This window comes from Elephas maximus, chromosome 7 (assembly GCF_024166365.1).
Source record: "Elephas maximus indicus isolate mEleMax1 chromosome 7, mEleMax1 primary haplotype, whole genome shotgun sequence".
NCBI classification, from domain to species: domain Eukaryota; kingdom Metazoa; phylum Chordata; class Mammalia; order Proboscidea; family Elephantidae; genus Elephas; species Elephas maximus.
In genome coordinates, this window is record NC_064825.1 from 117400356 (window position 1) to 117421905 (window position 21550).

Consider the following 21550-nt stretch of genomic DNA (forward strand, 5'->3'; position numbering starts at 1 on the left):
AGACGTGCTAATATTGGTGAAAGGAAAGGCAATACACAATAGGGGGGAAGTCAGCAAAACATGATCAAGAGAAGGGAGGACACTGAGAGGAATGCAAGAACAAAGGGTAGCAATGGTAATTACTATAGCATAGGCAATCCTGCGACAATAGTATTAATAAACAATAATTTACAAGTGGATACATAGATAAGTATGCCAACAGATGTGGGAGGGTGTAAGTGAACATGCCCACCTGCAGATATAGACTTGGTGGTGGATATTTCTACATACAAAACTGTAGGTTCTTCTTATATATTAATGTAGACAACAGAGCACACAAGGGCCACAGTCAGGGCAACTTTTTTGACATAACCAAGCACCTCACGACAAAGTTCCCAGGCTCCAGGCAAAGGACCTAGACTCGGGGGACATCTACATCAATTGACACAACATAGTTCATAAAGACAAAGTTCTGCATCCTACTTTGGTGAGTAGTGTTAAGGTCTTAAAAGCTTGAGAACAGCCATCTAAGATACAACTATCATTCTCTTACCATCTGGAGCAAAGGAGAATGAAGAAAACCAAAGAGCCAAGGAAGCAATAGTCCAAAGGACTAATGGACCACATGAACCACATCCTATGCAGCCCTGAGACCAGAAGAATTAGATGGTGCCTGGCTACCACTACCAACGACTCTGACAGGGATCACAACAGAAGGTTCTGGACACAGTGGGAGAAAAATTATAAAACAAAAACTCAAAATCATGAAAAGACCAGTCCTACCGGCCTGACAGAGACCGTGGGAACCACCAAGACTGTGACCCTGAGACACTGCTCTGAACTGGAATTAAAGCCATTCCCAGACACCACCTTTCAGCCAAAACATAGACAGAGCCATAAAGTAAACAATAACACCTGAGAGGAACTTGCTCCTTAGAACAAGCAATTATATGAGATCAAAAGGGCAACATTTGCTCAAAAGCAAAGATAAGAAGGCAGGAAGGGGTAGAAAATCATGAAGAAAGGAAACGGGAACCTGAGGAGGAAATGGAGAGAATGCTAACACATTGTGGGGAATGAAACCAATGTGATGGAACACATTACGAACAAACTGTGGAATGGGAAACTAATTTGCTCTGTAAACTTGCCTAATGTGTAATATGTATATATATATATATATATATATAATGGATAAAAAAACTAGAAAAGAAGATAAAAGTAAACTTCAAGTAAGTAGAAGAAAGTTAAGAACACACATCAATAAAATAGAAAACAGATAATCAATGCAAAAAAAAATCGGTTTTATAAGCCTGCTAATTAAATTGAAAAACCACCGATCAGAATGCTCAAGAAAAGAAAGAGAGAGAGAAAAGACAAACTGGTAATCTCAGGAATGGTAGAGAAGATATTTGAAAATATAAAAAACCAAAACCAAAACCAAACCCAGCGCTGCCAAGTCAATTCCAACTCATAGTGACCCTATAGGACAGAGTAGAACTTCCCCATAGAGTTTCCAAGGAGTGCCCGATGGATTCGAACTACCAACCATTTGGTTAGCAGCCGTAGCACTTAACCACTACGCCACCAGTAGTACACATTAATGGTGGAATGACGGTGTTTTAGAGAGCAGGAGAATCTTGCATTTGCATTTGCCCCTTAAGCCATTCTTTTGAGCACTAATCATGAAGGCAATTATATTTTGCTTTGTTGGTATTTTAGAAGAGGTCAGAGCAACATCATTTCTTCCCTTAGACCATGTCCTCATGCCTGTAGTACATTAAAAAAAAAAAAATCCATCTCACTCTAGGACTATATTCAAAAAGGAAAGACTTAATATTACATAATTGAGCAAAATTCAGAATAAAAGCAATTCGCACATCAAGATAGTTCCTCTATTTCCTATGACCCATTGCTTTTCTCAGGTCCTCTGTTTCTCCACCCCTTAATTTTAGTCCTTCCTCTCATATCACCTCATTCTAAAATTTTTAAGTGCCAGTGGTATAGAAAGATTTCTCTCTAGGCTGGCATGCCAGAGGGATGAAATTGGTCCCTGTACCTCAGAAGTCTGGATCTACAAACTCTAAGTAAAGCTCTATCATTCTATCCCCTTCTCTTCCCTTTGCCAGCTCCACCACTACACAAACAAATTAATAAGAACCAAGAGATCACTATCATGACCCTTCGTTTCTGTTCTTCCTTGAAAAATCAGGGGACGATCTCAGAAGAATGTGTTTCTTAAAGATCTCCCAAAGACAAGTAGGACTGAGAATAGATTCACATCAAGTAACTAAGCTGAGAGCATGTTTATCCGTTTTACATTTGTGCTTACATATGTAAGCACTCAGGCACACCTATGCGACAGGGCATAGTAGTTGGGAATAAGTGATCTAGAGCAGTGCTTCTCAAACTTTAACGTGCTTACAAATCACATGGGAATTTGAATGAAATGCAGACTTGAATACAGTAGATCTGAGGTGCAGCGTGTGGTTTTACATATCTAACCAATTCAAAGGTAATGGCTATGTGGCTGGTCCATGGATGATGCACCTTAAGGAGCAAAGGCCTCAAGTAATAAATGCAGCTCATTGTTCCCCAGACGTGAGACCTTCAGCTGAGATATCTGACACGTACCTATAGAGAATATTAATGCTCAATCTCAAAATGTAAAGATACTTGAGCCAATCTTTTTGAGTGATCATTTATTGGACAGTGGAGGTATTGCCATCTTACTGGCCATATTGCGTCTAAGAACATTCTTCAAGGCTCGCTTTACATCTTTGTTCCACAAACTATAGGTCATCGGGTTAAGCATTGGGCTTACAAAGGTGTAGAAGACAGCTATTATTTTGGATTCCTCAGCAGTCTTGTCTGTTGGTGGTCTTACATACATGCAGAAGAGTGTCCCGTAAAATAGGATGACAGCCATCATATGGGAACCACAGGTAGAGAATGCCTTGTGCCTTCCCTCGGCTGATTTGATGTGGAGGATGGCAGCAATAATGAAGACATAGGACACCAGGACGATGGTGAGGGAGTTGGAGAAGTTGAAGCCAGCTGAGATAAGCATGGCATGTTCCTTGATGTTAGTTTCAGAGCAAGACAGTTTAATGAGTGGTGGATCAGCACAGTAGAAGTGATTAATGACATTGGATTTACAGAAGGTCAAGTGGAAGGTCAGAATGGCCTGGAACAGACCATCTGAGAAGCCATAGACGTAAGGAAATGCGGCCAAACTGATGCAGATTTTCCTGGACATTTTTACACTGTAGCGCAGAGGGTTGCATATGGCCACAAAGCGGTCATAGGCCATTGCTGTCAGCATATAAAGCTCAGTGAGGAGAAGTGCGATGAAAAGGTAACACTGTGTAAAGCAACCAGCAAAGGAAATGGTCTTCTTCTCTGACAAGAAATTAGTCAGCATCTGTGGGGCTGTGTTTGAGGTGTAGCACAAGTCCACAAAGGCTAAATTAGTGAGGAAGAGGTACATGGGGGTGTGAAGACGAGAGTCCAGTCTGATTAACACTATCATACCCAGGTTGCCTATGAGGGTGACAAAATAAACAGCAAGGAACAGCACGAAGAGGAGAGGCTGGAGTTCTCGGCAATTTGTGAGCCCAAGGAGAATGAATTCTGTTATCATGCTGTCATTTTTATTGGAAAATTCCTGAAAGTTCATGCCTGCTCCTAAAACAAATGAAAATAAAACAAATCATGTTTAATTAAATCATTTTTCTCTAATCTCCTTATGTCATCCAAATTTTCTTTTTCTGAATACTACCATAATCGATTTTATACCTCTACCAAGTCCTTTCTTCTACCTTTGCATTAAAGTACTTATATCTTCCTACCTATACCTATAGCTACACATATAGCTTTGTTGTTGTTATTAGAGGCCACCAAGTCAGTTCTGACTCATAGCGACCCTAAGCACAACAGAAGGAAACACTGCCCGGTCTTACGTCATCCTTAACAATTGTTTCTATGCTTGAGCCCACTGTTGCATCCACTGTGTCAATCCATCTCATAAAAGGTCTTCCTCTTTTTCATGACCCTCTATTTTACCAAGCATGATGTCCCTCGCCAAGGACTGGTCCCTCCTAATAATATGTCCAAAGTATGTGAGATGTAGTTTTGACATCCTTGCTTCTAAGGAGCATTCTGACTGTACTTCTTCCAAGACAGACTTGTTCACTCTTTTGACAGTTCATTGGATATTCAATATTCTTCATCAATACCACAATTCAAAGACATCAATTCTTCTTTGGTCTTCCTTATTCATTGTCCAGCTTTCACATGCATATGAGGCGATTGAAAACACTACGGCTTGGGTCACACACACCTTAGTTCTCAAGGTGGCATCTTTACTTTGCAACGCTTTAAAGTGTCTTTTGCAGCTTTGAAGAGGTCTTTTGCAGCTGATTTTCCCAATGCAATGTGTCTTTTGATTTCTTGACTGCTGCTTCCAAGGGTGTTGATTGTGGATCCAAGTACAATGAAATCCTGGACAACTTAAATCTGTTCTCTGTTTATCATGATGGTGCTTATTGCTCCAGTTGTGAGGATTTTTGTTTTCTTTGTGTTGAGGTGTAAACCATACTGAAAGCTGTGGTCTTTGACCTTCATCAGTAAGTGCTTCAAGTCCTTTTCACTTTCAGCAAGCGAGGTTGTGTCCCTTGCATAACACAGGTTGTTACTGAGTTTTCCTCCAATCCTGATGCCTCATTCTTCTTCAAATGGTCCAGCTTCTCAGATTATTCCCTCAGCATACAGATTGAATAGATATGCTGAAAGCATACAACCCTTACACACACCTTTCTGACTGTAAACCATGTGGTATCCCCTTGTTCTGTTCGAACAGCTTCCTCTTGATTCATGTACAGATTCCTCACGAGCACAATTAAGTGTTCTGGAATTCTCATTTTCTACAATGTTATCCATAATTTGTTATGATCCACACAGTTGAATGGCTTAGTATAGTCAATAAAACACAGGTAAACACCTTTCTGGTAGTCTTTGCTTTCTGTCAGGATCTATCTGGCATCAACAGTGATATCCGTAGTTCCACATCCTCATTCCACATCCTAGTTCCACGTCTTCTTCTGAATCTAGCCTGAATTTTTGGCAGTTCCTTGTGGAAATATTGCTGCAGCTGCCTTTGAATGATCTTCAGCTAAATTTTACATGCATGTGATATTAATGATATTGTTTGGTAACTTCTGCCTTCATTTGGATCACCTTTCTTGGGAACAGGCATAAATATGGACCTTTTCCAGCCCGTTGTCCAGGTAACTGTCTTCCAAATTCCTTGGCATAGACGAGTGAGCACTTCCAGTGTTGCAGCTGTTTGTTGAAACACCTTAATTAGTATTCTGTTAATTCCTGGAGCCTTGTTTTTCACCAATGCCTTCAGTGCAGCTTGAACTTCTTCCTTCAGTACCATCAGCTCCTGATCATATGTTACCTCTTGAAATGTCCGAACATATTTTTGGTATAGTGATTCTGTGTATTCCTTCTATGTTTTGTTGATGCTTCCTGTGTCGTTTAATATTTTCCCTGTAGATCCTTCAGTATTGCAACTCAAGGCTTGAATTTTTCCATCAATTCTTTCATCTTGAGAAATGCTGAGTGCGTTTGTTTCTTTTGGTTTTCTATCTACAGGTCTTTGCACATGTCATCATAATACTTTACTTTGTCTTCTCATGCCACCCTTTGAAATTTTCTATTCAGCTCTTTTACGTCATTATTTTTTCATTTTGCTTTAGCTACTCAAAGTTCAAGAGCAAGTTTCAGAGTCTCTTCTGACATTGATTTAGGTCTTTTCTTTCTCTATTGTCTTTTTAATGACCTCTTGCTTTCTTTCTGTATGATGTCCTTGATGTCATTTCACAACTGGTCTGGTCTTCAGTCATTAGTGTTCAATGTCTCAAATCTATCCTTGAGTTGATCTCTGAATTCAGGTGGGATGTACTCAAGGTCATACTTTGGCTGTCATGGACTTGTTTTTATTTTCTTTAGTTTCAGTTTGAACTTGCATATGAGTAATTTATGGACTGATCCACAGTCAGCCCCTGGCCTTGTTCTGACTGTTGATATTGAGCTTTTCCATCATCTGTTTCCACAGATGCAGTTGATTTGATTCCTGTGTATTCCACCTGGCAAAGTCCATGTGTATAGTCGCTGTTTATGTTGGTGAAAAAGGTATTTGCAATGAAGTTGTTTTTCTTGCAAAATTTGAATCGTGGGATCTCTGGCATCATTTCTATCACCAAGGCCATATTTTCCAGCTACCGATCCTTCTTCTTTGTTTCTAACTTTCACATTCCAATCTCTAGTAATTATCAGTGTATCCTGATTGTGTGTTCTATCAATTTCAGAAGTTGGTAATAATCTTCAATATCTTTGTCTTTGCCCTTAGTGGTTGGTACGTTAATTAGAATAGTTGCATTAACTGGTCTTCCTTGTAGGCGTATGGATATTATCCAATCACTGACAGCGTTATACTTCAGGATAGATCTTAAAATGTTCTTTTTGATTATGAATGCAATGCCATTACTCTTCAAGTTGTAGTCCTGGCCTAGGAGACTATATGATTGTCTGATTCAAAATGACCAACACCAGTCTACTTCAGCTAACGCCAAGGATATTAATCTTTATGTGTTCCATTTAGTTTTTTATGATTTCCAGCTTTCCTAGATTCATGCTCCATACTTTCCAGATTCCAATTATTAACGGATATTTGATGCTGTTTCTTCTCATACAACATCCACAAATGAAGGTCCCAAAAGCTTGATTCCATTCACATCATTAGGGTTGACCTTACTTTGAGGAGGCAGCTCTTCCCCAATTGTATTTTGAGTGCCTTCCAACCCGGGGGGCTCATCTTCTGACACTATATCAGGTAATGTTTTGCTGCTATTGATAAGGTTTTCACTGGCTAATTCTTTTCAGAATTAGACTGCTGGGTACTTCTTCCTACTCTGTCTTAGTCTGGAAGCTCAGCTGGATCCTGTCCACCGTGGGTGACCCTGCTGGTATTTGAGTACAAGTGGCATAGCTTCCAGCATCACAGAAACACACAAGCCCCCACAGTATGACAAATTGACATACAGCTTTACCTATATCTATTCCTATATCTTTCCTTATAAGTTTGGAATCCAGCCAAAGCACCTCACGTGCAGCCACTACCTGTTTGTCAGTGAAAGCTTGTGTATTGTTACAATGCTGAATAGGTTTCACTGGAGCTTACAGGCTAAGATATACTTCAGAAGAAAAGCCTAGCAATCTATTTCTGAAAAATCAACCAATGAACTTAGAAAAACAGAACAGAGGAAAGTGGGAGTAAAGAAAGCAGGATGTGAGACTTTCAGATTAAAAAAAAAAAAAAAGAAGATGTGGCAAGAAGTTGGACATGAAAGTTTTACTGGTTGGAGGGTTCATTTTTTGCATGTTACCTAATGACCCAATGACCACCTATAGGGTATGAAAAGTTTTGAATCACAATCTCAATGATCTGTGTAGGATCCAGAGATATTAGAGAAAACCGCAGCAGGCCCAGCTGCTTATGTCAGGCCAGAAGAAAAGGGGAGAACTTTCTGAACAGAGAACTCAGGGTTTACTAGGTCACAGCAAGGAACAGCCTCTACCTCATGGGGGAAGAACAGTGAAGGAGTAGCTCCAGGGCAAGAGACATCTGTGACTTGGGAATTGAGACCAGCTCCACAAATTACAAGACACAATGCAAAACAAAAAATGTGGGTATCCTTGCTCAAAAATGGCTAGGAATTTAGACACAGTGGCAGCAGAGTATTGAAACATGTTCTGGGCCCCATGTGAAGTTACAGTTCACTCTCCCGTAAACCCAGCCATGCCTGGATCACATAAACCTTCAGAGTTGACAATGGAAATTTGGCAGTGAAGAAAAACAACCCACCCCCACAAACAAACAGACAGCAAAGATTAGAGAAAGAACTCCCAAGAGACTTTTTCAGCCCAGCCAAGAAGTGCTAAAGGGTAAGCCATCTCAAGGGTCTAGTTGTCGAGACAAATTTTGTAGTCCAGGGCCCTGGTAACGCAGTGGATAAAGTGATCTTTTGGCTAGATGAAGTTTCCAAGGTTTGAAACCACCAGCAGCTCCACAGGAGAAAGATGCAGCAGTCTGCTTCCATACAGATTTACAGCCTTGGAAAACCTATGGGGTTGCTAGATGGCAGGTGTTTTTTGTTTTGTTTTGTTTTGTTTTTGGCTTATTCAATTTTATGTGAATGAGAAAATAACTTTTTTTTTCCAGAAAACAAAAAGGAGGTACCATTAATGAAAACCTTTTAGCAAGAATTAATTGTAAGAATTTTTTTTCCTTCTTTTTACATAAATCCCTTGAAAAATCCAATAATGAAACCCTGAATCCTCAATCAAAATATATGCACATGCACAAAATCACATAATTCATGTGTCATCCAGACCCAAGTATAAGAAATCCTGCATTGGAGAAAGCCCTAATCCCATGCCTGGACATATTCCTACAGTTGTGTGTGGTAAACAGAATGTTTCCCTTTCTCTCTTCCTTTGTGCCAGTTAGAGTTCTTACATACTGCTCAGGAAGATCAAAGGAAATTCCAATACGTCTGTTTTCAGAGCATTTAGTTGAGGTTCACACACTGCCACTAAAAAAAAAAAAGAGAGGATGACATGGACATATTTTCAGGAACCAAGGTGCATCAAATGTAAATTTGTTCTAGAAGCCTATAGAGGGCTAAATCTCTTTGTCAATGTATGCATGCAAAGGTAGAGATAAGCAGTATATTTGAGATGAATGCTTTTGTTGGGTGCCATTGATTTGATTTTGACTCATAGCAACTTTATGTGACAGAGTAGAACTGCCCCATAGGGTTTTCCTGGGTATAATCTTTCAGGGGGCAGATTTACGGGTCTTTCCCCCACAGAATCACTGTGTTGGAACCACCAACCTTTGTGTTAGCAGCTGTGCACTTAATTGTTGTGCCACCAGGGCGCCTTTTGAAATGAATACTCTTGTTTTGTGCTTTCAAGTGTATTCTGAATCATAGGGACCCAGTAGGATGGAGTTGAACTGCCCCAAAAAACTTTTTTTTTTTTTTCCAGGCTATAATTTTTATAGGAGCAGATAGCCTTGTCTTTTCTTCTGCAGAGCCACTGGTGTGTTTGAACCATCAACCTTTCAGTTAGCAGCTGAGAAATGTAACCACTGCGCCACCACAAAATAGGAGACTTAAGTAACCCTTAAGTAAACTTAAACATCTTGTAAATATAACTGGTTCATTTACTATAAATGTGGGAGGAGAGTGCAGTAAAAAGTAAATTGACTGAATTAGATTTCCGTTTTGACCTCAGAAGCACATAAAGGTCTATGCTGTTGGAAACCACAGATAAAACTGACTCCTCTTCTAATCTGTTTTCAAAATTATTTCCTTTTTAGAGGAAGTAGAACAGATGGGACTACCTCCATCTCCTTCCCCTTGACCCCTATTCCTTCTGCCACCAATGGTAATTTGGAAATATTCTAACAGATGCTGAAGGAGAAGAAATGACCGAAATGCAAGTTATAAGGTGTTTTCAGGCAAATCAGTAAGGAAACACCATCAATTCCCTAAGGCATCTGGAAGGAAAGAAAGCACAAATGGTGTTCAGGTGGAAGGTAAAGCCATAGCCAGCAGAAACTCTTGGTGAACCTTGACCCATGCAACCCTCAGATGGGTAAGCTCTCATGATAGTTGTACACTCACACCCTGCTTGTCCTTGGGACAGTCTTTATGATCAAATCCACATCCCTAGTGGGGCACTAAAACTCCAACTAGCTGAACTGTCTGTCTGGGGTCAGAGGAGAATTCTTTCAAACTAATCCAAGTTCTGGATGGATTTAGAGCCTATACCCAGCTCTGTCAACAGCTTACTCTCTGGGTGAACTTGGGTAGCATTTAGCTCAGTTACAATCTTTGCCAAATAAATGAATTAGATTATGCCAGGCTACTCCTGCTCTAACATCTGGAAAGTCAAAGGAATGAATATTTTAGTATTTGGAAGGTTAGACTTTCAAAAATACACTTCCAATCCATAATTCTATTTCTGGCTCCATCAGTTATGAACTGGGTGATATTGGCAAGGTATTCAGCCTGCCTGGCCTCTGTTTCCTCAGCTGTAAAAGGGGAAATGGGGTTGAAATGGGGAATAAAATAGCACTCTTAACTAAAGCTTTGCATAGAGTAAGCATATAATGACAGTGGTTAGACATAGAGTTACTTTTCATAGAGGGCTCTCTCTACTTCCTCTACAGCCACTGAGGGAAAAGCAGGTCCTCTTGTAGAAACAAAACTCAAGGTTCATGTGCCCTACTGACTTCCAAAGTCAAAGAAAACCTGATTTTTAAGGAGGGGGGGTAAATTGCATATGATCTGTGGGCCTCAGGTAAGACTTTAATACAATTTCCTCTTCACAAAAAATAAAAACGGCAAAGACACAAAGACTTACTTCTAATTCTGATGGACACTGATTTTCTCAACCTCTCATTAAGGAAGTTTCCTGATGTCTTTCTACGCTGCAAAATGAAGTCGTATTTATAGCAGGATGAAGGAGGTGGGGACCTGCTCACAAAAGCAACTCTCAGAAGAACTGGGGAGTAGGAGCGATGAGTATTACATCCTGAATTGCCCCCTTGGGTTTAATTGGAACTCTCTGGAATCAGGAAGATAATCATATACCTTAGCCACATTTCTTCTATTTTCAAGTTCACCAGTGTTTATCCTAAGAGCTCTGTGGCAGGTGCACAAAGAAGTTTCATCTTCTAATTTTGGCAATAGTCTGAATTTTAAGTTTTCTTTTATAGTACAAAGAACCCCATCCTAAAATCCAAGCTCTTAGAGGTATTCTCTTCGTGAGCATGAACATTTTGAACATGGTCAGCCATAAGCAGGATTATTAAACAGAAGGTGTCCTTCAGCAAACATCTTGCTGAGCAGTTCCTGTGTCAAACACTTTCACGTACACAGTTTTACTGATTCCTCAAAGTAAGCCTATGAGACAGGTATGCTATTTTTCAGCTTTCAGCTAAAGAAAAGGGTCTCACAAAAGGAATAGTGGCAGACTATCTCACAGTAGTTCTATGGGGTGAAGCAAATAATTAATGTGCTCAGGTACTAACCAAAAGGTTAGTGGTTCGAGTCCACCCAGAGATGACTGGGAAGAAGACTCTTTCTTCCAAAACACCAGCTATTGAAAACTCTATGTCAGACAGTTCTACTCTGACACCCATGGGGTCTCCGTAAGTCAGAATGGACTTGAGGAGAACTGGTAGCTCACTCAGTGCCATGTAGCTATTTCGTGGCAGGATAGGATTTGAATCCCTGTCTTCATATGCTGAGCTACTACTTTCTCAATTCCAGGTTGCTATCATTCCTCAATGTATAATTATTCTTCTTCCTTCCTTTCCACACCACTTTTTCAATCTTTCCTCCAGTCAGTTATTGTTTTTTTCTCATCAAAATCAAGCTGCTTTTGATACTAAGAAAGACTCAGTTTTAAGAAGGCTCAAAAGAAGCAGTCTCTGCCTCCAGGGACCTGGGTGTGAGCTCCCTCCTCCATGCTGACCTAGCCCTCTGCCCTCATCTGTATCAAAGTTGGAAGCACATACTGTTATAGTCACGTGTGAATAATTAATTATAATTCCACCATTAGACTCTAAACTCTTTATAGGCAAGAACTCTGGTCTTCACAGTGAATACAGCCCTTGCAGGTAATGGCTGATCAATAAATATTTGCTGAGTGTATAAATAAGTGTGTACTCTGCATTTAATTCAGCAAATATGTAATAAATCTTGCTTATTTATTGAACGCACTCTATTGTCCCCTAAAAAATGAAATTCTGTAGGAAGATAACTAATGTGTATAAGAAACCACATGAAAGAAAAAAAGAACAGTGGTAATTAGTTATAGGTAATCAGCATTGAATACTTAGCACGTGCCAGACATTGGGCTTAGTACTTTATAGCATTGGCCCACTTAATCCTCATACAGTTTGATGAGGTGGTTAGTACTATTTTCTCCATTTTACAGATGGAAGACTGTGGCAAAGACTGGCTAAGTAACTTTCCCTGGTGTATACAACTAATAAGTTGTGAGACTGGAGTTCAAACAAGCCAATCAATAGTCCTTAGTATAGAGTTGTTGTCGATAGTTTAGCTAAGAAATGTGACAAGTTCACACAATACTGAACGTAGTGAGTATAGTGACATTCATTCATTCATCCATGTATTTAACAAATATTCAGGGATCGTCTTCTAACTGCTACTATTTTGTCAATACAGAAAGTATAAGGGAAAACCAAAAGATGGTTTGTGTCCTTAAAGAGTTTCTGTCTCACCAGAGAAAGAATGAGGCATGAGGAACCCTCTGGCACACCTGGGTACTTACCAGATACTAGACACTGGTGTGCTAAGAAATCCATGTTCATTGTCAAGGAATAACAAAGTTTATTTAATGCTTAAATTGCCCTGTGATACAGATATTATTATTTATATATTACAGATGAAAAGCCTGAGGCTCAGACAGTTTTTATTTGTTTTTTTTTTCAGTGACTCTTCAAGAGTTAGGTTTTAAATCAAAATGTTATTTTCCTAGGTATTCCTATGCTGTCTTTAAAAACACTCCAAATCATATGGATTGATAAAAATGCTTAATGGGTACTCATATTTCTGTCCATTTTGGAAATTTATGAATATAAATAAGTATATTGGAAAAAGAAAGATTTCTTATGGAAAAGACTCAGGGAGGGCACTAAAATGATCATAGTTTTTAGACAAACATGGTGGTGTCAGGTACTAGGTTAACAGTGGTTGATGAGATAAAAGGTGGCCAGAGACATGACTAGCTTTCTTTGTGTCATGAATTTTCCATTCCCAGAAATTCACCAAAGAGGTAATTTTTATTAAAGAAATAAATTAATAAAAATCTATTCATTTTGAGAAAAAAAAAAGCATTATTTCAAGCTTCTTTGAAGGTTCTTGAAAATGTAGCAGTTCCTTTTTCTATTCTTTTCTTTTGCTTTTAACTTAGGAAAGTTTGCTTCTTGAAATATTTAGAAAGCCACAGAGATTGTTTGGCTATGGGAAGGGTTGGAAGGAGGGGAGGAAATCTAGGATGATTCAGAAATTTCTGGAATGCAGTAATAAATGAAAGGAGTGCCACCACAATAAAAAGGATTGAGGCAAAAGTTTTGATAACCTTGGAGGGAAAGGTTTAGGGCTTTTGGATGCTTCTTCCTAAATCCCTCATGTTGTTCCCTCAGCAGGGTGTACAGAGATTGATGAAATCATAAAAATGATCATTCCAGCCTCCTGACTGTGAGCTCAAAGTGTCTTCTTTTCCTGTATTGATTGATAGTTACCCTGATGGCCATGCCCTTTGAAAGGGAAGGATAGAGCAAGAGTTATCCTGCTGCTCTGCTGTGTCTGAGTGACCTTGATTCAGATGAAATGATCAGCAAAATAAGTGCATTCCTAAGCTACATTCTCATATCCACCTTTACCTCAAAGCTGCTAGTAATTTTAATATTTAACTCCTACATATACTCCTCAATTGATTCAAGATCCGAAGGTGGGTGATTCAGTGTTCCCTTTAAACTCCAATAACAGTGAATCCAGAAATATCCCAAGCCTTTAAAAAAAAGAACAATTATTGTTACAATAAGTTTATTACTGCTATAACTACCATAGCCACATTTATTGAATAACTACCGTGTGCCACTCTGGCCTGAGTCAAGGACACGGCATGAAACAAAATACCAGTCAGATGGTTTCTTGTTGTTAAGTGCCATTGAGCTGCCTCCCACTCATAGCTACCATTTGTACAACAGAAGGAAACCCTGCTTGGTCCTTCACCATCCTCACAACTTTTGTTATGCTTGAGCCCATTATTGTAGCTGCTATGTCAATCCATCTCCTTGAGGGTCTTCCTCTTTTTTTCTGACCTTCTACCTTACCAAGCCTGACGTCCTACTCCAGGGACTGATTCCTCCTAATAGTATGTCCAAAATACTTGAGATGAAAACTCCCCCTCGTTGCTTCTAAGGAGAACTCTGGATGTACTTCTTCCAAGACAGAGTTGTTTGTTCTTCTGGCAATCCATGGTATATTCATTATTCTTTGCCAATGCCATAACTCGAAGGTATCAATTCTTCTTCAGTCTTCCTTATTCATTGACTAACTTTCACATGCATATGAAACAATTGAAAATATCATGACTTGGGTCAGGTGCGCCTTGGTCTTCAAGGTGACATCTTTGCTTTTTAACACTTTAGAGAGGTATTTTGCAGCAGATTTGAGCCATGCAATGTGTCTTTTGATTTCTTGACTGCTGTTTCCATGATTGTTGATTGTGCATCCACGTAAAACAAAATCCTTGACAACTTCAATCTTTTTTCAGTTTGTCATGATGTTGCTTATTGGTCTAGTTGTGAGGATTTTTGTTTTCTTTATGTTGAGATGTAATCCATATTGAATGCTGTATTCTTTGATCATCATCATTAAGTGCTTCAATTCCTCTTCACTTTCAGCAAGTAAGGTTGTGTCATCTGCATATGGCAGGTTGTTAATGAGTCTTCCTCCAATCCTGATGCCAAGTCCTTCTTCACATAGCTAAATATAATTTAATGCAAAGACAGAGAAAAACAGTAGTATCAGGAAATCAACCAAGGAAGTTGAAGCACCTGGAGGCTAAATTGCAGAAATAATTCCCACACCTAAGCAAGGGCAGTTGATACTGTCACCAGAATCCAATGCAGGAAGGAAGGTTCTCCCTATCTTTTTCACCACATACAACCCAGTGAGAGTTTCCTTGTATGGATGCAGTCCTTCTAGAAAACATTCATATTGAAGCAATAAGGGAATGAGAAAGAAATTCAATTATTTCTCTCTCTCCTTTCTAGCTCTGACATCCTAATGGTGCCTTCCATTGGCCAAAGTCAGATGGAAACTAGACAGCAAAGAAGCCCTATTGATTCAATCCAGAGGGGTTAAACTCCAGTTGCAAAAAGCAATGCAGAGGATCTGAGCTTGGGGTAGGGGTGGCAAAGGGAGAATCATCAGCACTCCTTTATTATTTATAAATCCACACATTCCCGTATCTTTGTATTATTAGTTCCATTAAAAGTATAAGGTACAAGGCTCAGAATGAGTAAATAGTCCAAGTTCACCAAAAATTTATTGATCTTCCAAATCCCAAATTTTTCTTTTTATACCTTATGCCATTATTTCTTACATGTTATAAACAAAACAACTTATTATTTCTCCAACTTAAAAAATATTAAGACATTCAAGTATACATTAAAATAATGAATCATATTGCTTCCTCATTCTTAGGAGACTTGATTCCCTAATGATTTTGGGGAGTGGGCAAAAATCATATCCCCAATGAGTTTAGGATTATCAAAAAAATAAAAGATAATAGTTGTTTTTAATGAGAATGACTTTCTGCTAGAAATAATTGAACCTTAGAGATTTGGTCCCCATGTAGCAATTCCATTATAAACTCTTCTTCAGGTTCTTCTTATCCATCCTGTGTTTGAGAAATCACTCTCCTTTCTCAGGTATGATTAAACATTTTTTTTTAGATTTTGGAACCCAGAAATAAATCTTTTAATCAATAAAAATAAAACAATAGGATAAAACCCATATTCTGACATATTAGCTAATGCTTCTACTAAAATATGCTAACTTTTCTCATGGTACAATTATTTACAAATGTACAAGGGAGTGATATTTACATAATGGAAAGGGAATTATACCAAAGGGAACCTCCATTCTATTGGTAGTTATTGAACGTTTACAGTTGAGAAAACACTGTTCTAGGTTCTATTAAGGCTACAGCTACAGATTAGGTAAAATCCTCATCCCAATAACAAAGATTACACTTTGATGTTAGGCCTTCTTCTAGCATAAAAAAAATAGACCTGGTCTTTTTCACATCAAGTAATCATGGTAGCTACAAATTAGTAAGTGCGTGTTTTGAAAGTGTTATGGTACTTTTCTTAATTATGTAACCAGGTAGAGTGAGGTAGAAGTATAACAAGATCCTTATGATCAGAGCAATGTTTCTCAATATTTTTTGCATTATTACCCTCCAAGGAAACATTTTCATCCATTTTTTTTCTAACTGCCCCTCCTCATAGATATCTAATCTGTGAGATATATATATATATATATATATACACACGTAGACATATATTTTAATGCTCTATGTGTATATCTGTGCTTTATATATAAAACAGTAAGATTTACTTTTGTTCCCCAAGAACCAATATTCATACCCTTAGGAAACAAATGCACAAAATATAAGAGATCCAAAACGTAAAATAGAAGGAAGATTAGTGACATGAGAGCTAGCCGAGGTAGATCAGAGTGGAGAGAAAGGAAGTACATGGCAAGGCAAAAGAACAACTTGAAAATGATCTTTGGTTTAGAGGAGCAATAAAGGAGGTCCTAGATCAATAAGGCTATGCACCACGCATAAATCCCACTGTCCCTGAGCTAATTAATCTATGCCTGAGGCAGGTAACTTTCCACGACTCGTATTTTAGATATCTCATCAAAAGGTGTTGTATAAAACAAAATATTACAACTTCAAAGAAAGACAATGCTTACACTCATATGTCCAAGAAAATTGTAAGTAGAAATGCAATAAAGAATTACAAAAAGGTACCATGTAAAATATGAATATACCTATATATATATGGAACATTAAATGTTTAAAATATCAGTCACATGCTCACTAGGTTATTTCCTTATGCCACATACTTTTACAAGTTTGAGAGAAAAAATTATCAGAACACATGATGGGGGTAATGGATAAATGACAAAGAAAGTATTTTTATTTCATTTTCTTTAGACTTTATTAGAAGCCAAGGAACACGATGTTAAAGAAAAACCACTCCGACGTGACTGAATTTGTTCTCCTGGGCCTGACTGACCGAGCTGAGCTGCAGCCTGTACTTTTTGTGGTATTCCTAGTGATCTACCTTATCACAGTAACAGGCAATGTGAGCATGATTTTTTTAATTAGAAGTGACTCAAAACTGCACACGCCAATGTACTTTTTCCTCAGTCACCTCTCCTTTGTAGATCTCTGTTATGCCACCAATGTCACTCCGCAGATGCTGGTTAATTTCTTATCCGAGAGAAAAACTATTTCTTTCATTGGTTGCATCATACAATTCCACTTTTTCATTGCCCTGGTCATCACAGATTATTATATGCTTACAGTGATGGCTTATGACCGCTACATGGCTATCTGCAAACCCTTGTTATACGGTAACAAAATGTCCAAATGTGTCTGCACCTCTCTAGTCGCTGCTCCTTACATTTACGGCTTTGCAAATGGACTGGTACAGACTGTACTGATGCTACGTCTGTCCTTCTGTGGACCCAATGAGATCAACCACTTTTACTGTGCAGACCCACCTCTCATGGTCCTCGCCTGCTCAGACACCTATGTCAAAGAAACTGCCATGTTTGTGGTGGCTGGATCCAACCTCACTTGTTCTCTCACCATCATCCTCATCTCCTATATTTTCATCTTCACTGCCATCCTTCGCATCCACTCTGCTGAAGGGAGAAGTAAAGCCTTCTCCACCTGTGGGTCCCATCTCACGGCTGTCACCATCTTTTATGGGACTCTGTTCTGCATGCACCTGAGACCCCCTTCTGAGGCATCTGTAGAACAGGGGAAAATTGTAGCTGTGTTTTATATCTTTGTGAGTCCTATGCTAAACCCTTTGATCTATAGCCTGAGGAATAAAGATGTTAAAAGAGCAGTAAGGAAAGTTATCCAAAAGAAATTGTTTGTTAAATAAGTAGATATTTTGGACACAGGTACCTAATGTATCTTTATCATCTGGGCAATTAATGAGCATTTTTAATTAGCAAATCCTTTCCTGTCATGGAGAATTTTTTTGTCTTTCTTACATCATATATGGACTTTGGAGAGTGTGTCAAATTATTCGCTAGAGTTTACAGAGCCATCACAATAAATACACACACACAACAACAAGAAATACTGCTTAGAAATTCAAATAGAAGACCAGAAGCTATTGTTACTGCTCTGTAAAATCAATACAGATGACTGCATCCATAGTGCTATTACCCATGCAAAATTGAAAGAGAGAATTACCACATGCGTGGCAATGACATGAAGTCCCTGGGTGGTACCAACAGCTTAGTGCTGGGCTACTAAACAAAGGTCAGAGGTTCAAGCCCACACAGAGCCTCTTTGAAAGAAAGGCTTGGTGATCTACTTTTGAAAAATCAGCATTGAAAACCCAGTGGAGCACAGTTCTACTCTGACACACATATAGTCACCAGGAGTCTGAAAACACTTGACAGCAACTGTTGTTGTTAGCTACATGGCAATGGCAATTCGTTACATTTTTATAGTGCTGAATAATGTCCAAACTATTTTGTAAGAACTTTTTCTCCCTACAAGTTACACAGCTATGATCTTTTGGTTTTATTGAAGTATATTACTCAAAGAACCATCTTTGGAACGATATCACTGATCCAGTGCAATTCTTATTTGTAAAGATTTTGATAGAAATGACAAATTTCCTCAAGAAGCTTTTGTCTTTTCTTTTAAAACCAATATGCAGCTGCACACAGTTTGTGACCTCTTCTTCTCTGCCCTTTTGTTATTATCGCCTTTTCCCTTTAAAAACTACATCTCATTTGTGTGTGCGTATGTATTTGATAACAAGATGACATTTCATATGGTCATTGTTTAGTTGAGTTTTTTTGTGAAATTCTTTATGAATTTACTTTTTAGGTCCTTTTCCTTGTATATTTTTAAATTTTGGTGTTTATCTTTTTTTTTTCTATATTCATTTTAGGACTTCTTTCTTAAAGATACAAATGAATTCCCTGCTGTATATTCATAATAATAAAAAATACATGCTTATTAAATTTCACTTCTTTTATTATGTTTTTTAAATGCAAAAATTTTATTATTGTTAAATTTTGCCAAACAATTTATATTTCACTTTATTACTTCTTTCTTTGCTCTTAGGAAATTAAGTTCTTTTGTACCTACGATCAAGCTGTTATTTCCTATATTAGTAAATTGTTTTTGTGGTTTTATGGTCATTTTTTTGTTAATTTTTTTCTGAACTATTTCCAACATATTGCCAAAAATCAAAAATAATATAAAGACCACCTATGTAACCACGGAAACCCTGGTGGTGTAATAATTAAGAGCTACAGCTGCTAACCCAAAGGACAGCAGTTCGAATCCCCCAGGCGCTCCTTGGAAACTTTATAGGGCAGTTCTACTCAGTTCTATAGGGTCACTATGAGTCGGAATCGACTTGACAGCAATGAGTTTGGTTTGAGTATAACCACAACTAATCATTATTAAGTCTTCACACAATGTTAACATTTTTTCATATATTTTTTTGGAAATTAATGATATTATAGGAATAGCTGAGTCATCCTTGCCTAATATTGTTTCTCTCTCCATGTGTTGAAGTAGACTGTATTATGAATTTGCTTCTTATCCCTACATAGATTTACATCTTCTTAATATTTATGTTTCCATATAATTATACAGTATTTTTTGCATGATTCGAAACTTAATATAAGTGAAATCACTCTATGTATCTTTCTGAAACATCTTTTATTTTATACTAAACACTGTTATATTATTTATCCATGCTGATTCATATAGTAGGATTTTTCACTGCTAGTTCCAATGTAAATATATAAATATGACACATATTTATCCATTCTACTCTTTATGGATGTTATTGATAGAGTTGTTTCACCCAATATAGGTGTTGTGAATACTAATCTCTACGCCTGTGATTATAGGGTATTTTTATGAAAATAGCATATGCCTTGTATGTTTGTTTGCCAACCAAGTCTTTCCTCCAGGTGGTACTTTCAGAAGTGTCACTTTGCCATTTTTTTTTTACATGTTGCTGTAAAAATTTAGCCTAGTGCACTTAAGAAAACACTTCACAGGGAGAGGGAGTGGTTGGCAAACAAAGGTAGACTGCACACTTTTTTGCATAAAAATAAATTAATCCCATTTGGGAATGGGTTGTCTTTGTTATGTTAATGAGCCAGAATTAGTGTTGGGTGTATTTTAAGTCAATCTCTGTTGAGATATAAAAGAGATTAAACAAGTGAGCAGAATGGAGAGGGGGAAAGAGATATGCCAAGCCACATGAAGATTACCAAGGAGCAGAAGTCAGAAGAGACTAGGGCTTTCTAACAGAGATGTCAGAGAGAGAGATTGCCCTTCCAACCAGCACCCTGAATTCTGTAAGAAAATAAATTACTGTTTGTTAAAGTCACCCACTTGTGGTGCTTCTGTTTCATCAACATTAGACAACTAAGACAATGGCTAATTGCATTTTTCCAGTTCCTTATTAACCCGAAAATCCAACAATAAATATTCTCATGTAATTCTGCTTGTGTACTGGTACAATAACTCCTCTCACGTACATACCTAAGACCATAAATTCTGGTTCATAAGATATGACCAACCAAACCAAACTCACTGACATCAAGTCGATTCTGACTCATAGTTCTCTCTACTAATTTACACTCTCATCAACAATGCGTGAGTTCACTTTACTCCACAATCTTTCTAACACAGCGTATTGCCAGACTTTTTAAAATGTTTGCCAATCTAATGGGTGCAAAATGGGTTCTTATTTTCATATTGTAAGTTTTTGGATCCCTCATTACAAGTGAAGTTAAGTATTTTTTAAATGTGTTTATGGTAATTAAAGGTTTCCCTTCTTTGTGTTGTATTCCTATATTCTTTGTCCACTTTTCAGCTGGGGTATTTTGTTATTTACTTTATCCACTTGTGATTGCTCCTTCTATATTCTGTTCTAAGTATTAATTTTTTCATGTCATATGCAGTACAAATGCATTCAACCTATTTCTAGCTTGTATTTAGCTTTTGTGTATGATGTATTTGGTGGTACACAAATTCATTTTAACATAGTTCACATTTATTAATGTCTGTGCTTTGTATATCTTGTCTAAAAACATCATTTCTCTTATATACATACAAGTATCATTTCTATTATATAGATATAAGTTTTGCTTTTTCATGTTTAGGGCTTTATTCTTCCTGAAACTTTAAATTGTGCAAAATAGAAGCTAATTATATTTTTTTAATGAAAATAACCAATTTTCCAGTTATTGAATAATCCCTATTTTTTTTCCTCATTAAGTTTGTAATGCAAACTCTGTTATGTGTTAAATTTCCACACCTGTATCAGTCTCTTTGGGTTCTTAATTGTGCGGCCAACTTGTCAATCGTTGCATCATTATAAACTCTTAGTTACAATTGTTTTATAATGCGTCTGCTACCTTTTCTCTGGAAGCTTGAATTTAAAGTGTTTTCATAAAAGATCTCTGAGTGAAGCCTACTTTAAGCTGAACAGAAATATATGGGTTTTTTTTTTGCTTTTTGCTTTTGTTTTCTTTTTTCCAGAGGCTATGTATTTCATTTCCTCAGAATGACAAAGACCAACTGCATTGAT

At 37.8% G+C, this 21550-nt stretch overlaps 2 protein-coding genes across 2 annotated transcripts; one reads left to right on the forward strand and one right to left on the reverse strand.

The window, feature by feature from the left end:
- Positions 1-2674: 2674 nt before the first annotated feature.
- Positions 2675-3655, reverse strand: LOC126080544 (olfactory receptor 5M11-like). The gene has a single exon (XM_049891740.1). The coding sequence runs from the start codon at positions 3653-3655 to the stop codon at positions 2675-2677; it is 981 nt and encodes a 326-aa protein (XP_049747697.1).
- An 8195-nt stretch (positions 3656-11850) lies between these two features.
- Positions 11851-17851, forward strand: LOC126079085 (olfactory receptor 1030-like). Its single transcript, XM_049890016.1, has 2 exons — positions 11851-11861; positions 16912-17851. The coding sequence occupies exon 2, from the start codon at positions 16913-16915 to the stop codon at positions 17849-17851; it is 939 nt and encodes a 312-aa protein (XP_049745973.1). The 5' UTR covers positions 11851-11861; position 16912.
- Positions 17852-21550: the final 3699 nt, after the last annotated feature.

What these genes read in the sequence shown, in the direction of transcription:
- LOC126080544 (XM_049891740.1), bottom strand. Translation starts at nt 3,655, where the DNA reads ATGAACTTTCAGGAATTTTCCAATAAAAATGACAGCATGATAACAGAA.
- LOC126079085 (XM_049890016.1), top strand. Translation starts at nt 16,913, where the DNA reads ATGTTAAAGAAAAACCACTCCGACGTGACTGAATTTGTTCTCCTGGGC.